At 45.6% G+C, this 4069-nt stretch overlaps 1 protein-coding gene across 1 annotated transcript; it reads right to left on the bottom strand.

Moving 5' to 3' along the window:
* Nucleotides 1–1096: 1096 nt before the first annotated feature.
* LOC119270167 (2-hydroxy-palmitic acid dioxygenase MPO1-like) lies at nucleotides 1097–3468 on the bottom strand. The gene is made up of 4 exons (XM_037552137.1): nucleotides 2986–3468; nucleotides 1761–1823; nucleotides 1586–1657; nucleotides 1097–1503 (listed from the first exon to the last, which is right to left on the bottom strand). The coding sequence occupies exons 1-4, from the start codon at nucleotides 3292–3294 to the stop codon at nucleotides 1387–1389; spliced, it is 561 nt and encodes a 186-aa protein (XP_037408034.1). The 5' UTR covers nucleotides 3295–3468; the 3' UTR covers nucleotides 1097–1386.
* Between the last annotated feature and the right edge of the window lie 601 nt (nucleotides 3469–4069).

Genomic DNA, 4069 nt, shown 5'->3' with positions numbered 1-4069 from the left:
GGCTAGGTGTACTTTTGTGCTATGTAAAAAAACGTAGTAACAAAACAGTCATGTCCGGTTCTCATAATTTTCACCTGGTTTGTTAAAGTTTCATTTGAAATGTCTCCAATTTGATGAACATGATTGGATGGCTGACCCTGTATCCGTGGCCACAGAGACGCGACGTTGAAGATGCCCTAACATCGTTGTTGTAGACCCTGAAAAGGCACCATCATTTGTTGTACCTGGACGATGATTGACTGGTAATCCGCGCACGCGTGACCCCAGCAGATAGCTGTGTCCTGGTTTAGCACATGTGGGTTGTGTGGATTGGTTGCTTGCTTGCTTTTCCAAGAACAAATCCATCAATCCGTCCATCCGTCGAAGTGTCAACCAAACCATGCTTGGCAGACACGGGCCCTTTCTCCTCTCCTTCTTTCGCTTGCAAGTCATCGCCATGACTCGCGTATGTACGCGCCGCAAAGAAAACGATGTGGTGTGATGATGGAGCTGGAGCCAGTGGACAGACAGACGTCACAGGCTACGGCACTGCCTGCGAGGGAACATTTTCTTCGCGGAGCAAGCAACACTACCTTCATCTATTTAGGCCTAGTTCTTTTGTCAGAATCTAAGGATTCTACTCCTACCTAGATTCTTCCAGAATTTTTGAGCCCCATTTATTTTACAATCATGTCTAATTAGATCTTAACTAGATAGGATTGTAAAACAACCCCATTTGTTTTACAATCATGTCTAATTAGATCTTAACTAGATAGGATTGTAAAACAAATGGGGCTCAAATATTCTGATAGAAGCTGGATAAAGGTCGGATTCCCTAGATTCTGGCAAAAGAACTGGGCCTTAGTTTTCTTCGCGGAACAAGCAACACTCCCTCTCTCTCATTTCAGGGCTCTTTCATCCAAGAGGCCTACATTTCAACTTTGGAGGCTTCTATATTTGGAATCCAAGGTAAATGACTTGTCTCATTTCCCTTCATTAATTAAGGAGAATGGAATTGCACAGTTAATTAGCGGAAAACCAAGATCGACACAACAAACACACCGATGACAAGCAGTGCTTGGGCCTCCACGGTACACATAAACCTCGTTCCAGGCCGTTGATCAAATTTACCACAGGCACAGCACCAGAATCTTTATTAAAAATATATTATTACTTTATTGTTCATTCTATAAAAAATCTTCCCCAACACGAACACAACACCAAACATGGCGTATCTCATCTTACACCGATGTCATACAACAAGCGTATCACATCTCAAGATGATATCAGTCTACAGTTCAGTTCATCTTTCAATAGCACAGAGATGGCAAACAGGGTAGATCACTCTCGTCTTACCCTGTTACACAACAAACGTAGCATCAGGCATCAGGAGTTCTTGGGCACAGTTCATGACATCTTCTTTGCTTTCTTGTCCGCCCACTCCTTGCGTTTGGCGTCAATCAGCTTTTGCACATTGGCATGGAAGCCAGGATACGGTTCATAAGCGGCAAACTTGTGGAGAATCTGAAGCAAACAACAAGATTGGCATGACTTGTAAGGCAATATCTTGTCGATTATCAGAGTGATGATGCTACAGAATGCGTACCTCTAGAAGCACGAAATATGGGGCCATCAACAAAGCCTGGACAAGATTGTCAACTAGAGCAGGTGCCCGCTTCTACAATCAGAGTAAGTGTCAAGTATTAGTAATCCTTGGGCAAGAATTTTCTACAGGTGGTGCTCAACCTAGTATTAATAATAGTAGCTTGGTAGAGACTTGCCTCAAAAACTCCATGGCCAATGAATTGCATAGTCCAACAGAACAGCTGAGCTACCAATACCACCTGCGGAAAAACAAAGAATTTATGCTTGATCGATTATGTTTTGCAATCTAATTTTCTATAGCCACAAAGCATCTTCAGCGCAAACCATGCATCATCATTCATCCTAAAGCAAACGTCGACATAATCAAAATTTCAGGAGTTAAGAAAAAGGGATTGAATCCCCATGTAAGCATCTTCAACACGGCAAACTATGCAGCATCCTTCATCCTAAAAGCAAAAATTGAGGGGTGACGAAAAAGGCATTGAATCTGCAAGTAGGTGCCTGCAGTCTAGCTTTTGAAACTTTAAGCCTCAGAAACCTAGACCCACTGAGACTAGATAAAAAAAAAGCGTGAACTTCGGAAGTGCGGCAGAATCAGATAAGCCCCCTCCCTTACCCCCCATCCCCCAAACACCATGGAGCAACAAAAATGCTATGACAGCTGACGCCTTCTTGCCATCACAATCATGAAAGTACATGCTGGATATTAACTGATCAATATCATGTGTAATGACCTTTAAAAGTGCAGTAATTAGGAGTAGAAGGAGCAAGCAAACATCTAGTGCAGTGTGGTTTATTGCGAGTTACAGGTAGCTCAACGTAAGGAGCTGTGCATCAACCACGAACAATGATCAGATCAGTTTCTACGACAGATACATGAAATTTTACATATGACTATATGAGCTCCCCTCAGAACAATTCCATGCTTTGTTCCAGAATATAACTTCTCTGCTACACTATAAGATAAAATCATCAACTGTCAAACGACCAACAGTCTCATCTTCTACCAGGATTTCATTTCATCAATTCAAAGGCAACAACAAGTTTTACTACTTGCTATCTAATTTTTGTACACTACGATGCATTTCAGAGCGAATTGTGGTATTTAGACATTTGCAGTCAATAAAATAGCCTCAAGCTTTGATTACTCCATATCCCTTTTCAGTTTAAGTTATCTGTGATGCTGTTGAACGAACATGACCACAAACTCTAAAAATCCCTTTCCCCACTACAGAAATTCAACGCACATAGCCTGATCAATCCAACTGCAAGTCAATTATTTTCTTCCCAAATCTCATAGCTTATCACCACGACACCAGATCAGAGAAGGATGAATACTGAAGACAAAGTCAAACAAAGGAAGAAGCCAGGAGTGGCGATCGGGGCTGTGTGATGCAAAACCTTCCATCCGAGGGAGAAGCCGAGGCGGGCGGCGAGGGCGGAGCTGGCGCCCCAGCAGAGGAGGCAGAGGAGGGCGGCGAGCGCGCCCGAGCGGCGGTCGAGGGAGACGTAGAAGGCCCCGTAGACGGCGGTGAAGACCGCGGCGGCGCGCGGGAACGGGGGGGCGATGTGGAGGAGCAGGAGGGCGGTGAGGAAGATGGGCCAGACGAAGAGCGCGTGGATGAAGACGTTGACCGGGTTGCTGTGGTACGCGCCGTAGAAGGCGAAGTGCCGCTCCAGGTCGAGGAACCCGCCGCCGCCGCCGGCCATCGCGGGATTCGTCGATCGGGCGCTGCCGCTCGCAGACGGAGGAGGCGCGGCCGAGGCGGAGCGCCGGGGGGAACGGATGGGGGAAACGGCGGCGCCTACAGTACTTACGAAGGGCGGGGAGGAGTGTCGCTCTACTCTAAGAGATTGCCGTCGACTTTTGCCTTCCTTTTATTTGACAGAGAACAAGGCGGGGGCATGTCGCTGGTACTGCTCTGGCGGCTCTATCATTCATTCTACAGTTTGGTCAGACCGTGCTCCGGTCAGATGAAATATACAGTATTCAGAATTATTTTCGTCACACAAACCTTTTTTATGGAGTACTATATTAAAATAGATTAATTAAATCAAAGAATCGGGACACAGGGACGAAAAATGCATATGGTGGCCGACCCCATGGAGCCCTTTTTCTCTGCGAAAATACTAGTATTCCACATCTTGAGTTGGTTAGGTGGACAGTGGTATTCCCAATCCACCAGGGTTCAAATCCTGGTGCTCGCATTATTTCTGGATTTATTTCAGGATTTCCGGCGATGCGCTTTCAGTGGGAGGAGACGTTCCCGTCGACGACGAGGCGCCTATGGTGACTTCGTAAATCTCAAGATGATATGCCGGCTCAGTCTCTCGGAGGTGCTCAGAGTGGTAGGGTGTGCGTGTGTGCGTTTATAGGGGTGAGTGTATGCGCGTGTATATGAGCGCTTGTGTCTGTACTGATGCTCAAAAAAAAATTTGAAAACAATTATACACACAAGCATGTATTTTTAATATCATGTGAGTA

This window comes from Triticum dicoccoides, chromosome 3A, assembly GCF_002162155.2.
Source record: "Triticum dicoccoides isolate Atlit2015 ecotype Zavitan chromosome 3A, WEW_v2.0, whole genome shotgun sequence".
In the NCBI taxonomy this organism is placed as follows: domain Eukaryota; kingdom Viridiplantae; phylum Streptophyta; class Magnoliopsida; order Poales; family Poaceae; genus Triticum; species Triticum dicoccoides.
This window is presented reverse-complemented; position numbering and strand designations above follow the sequence as displayed.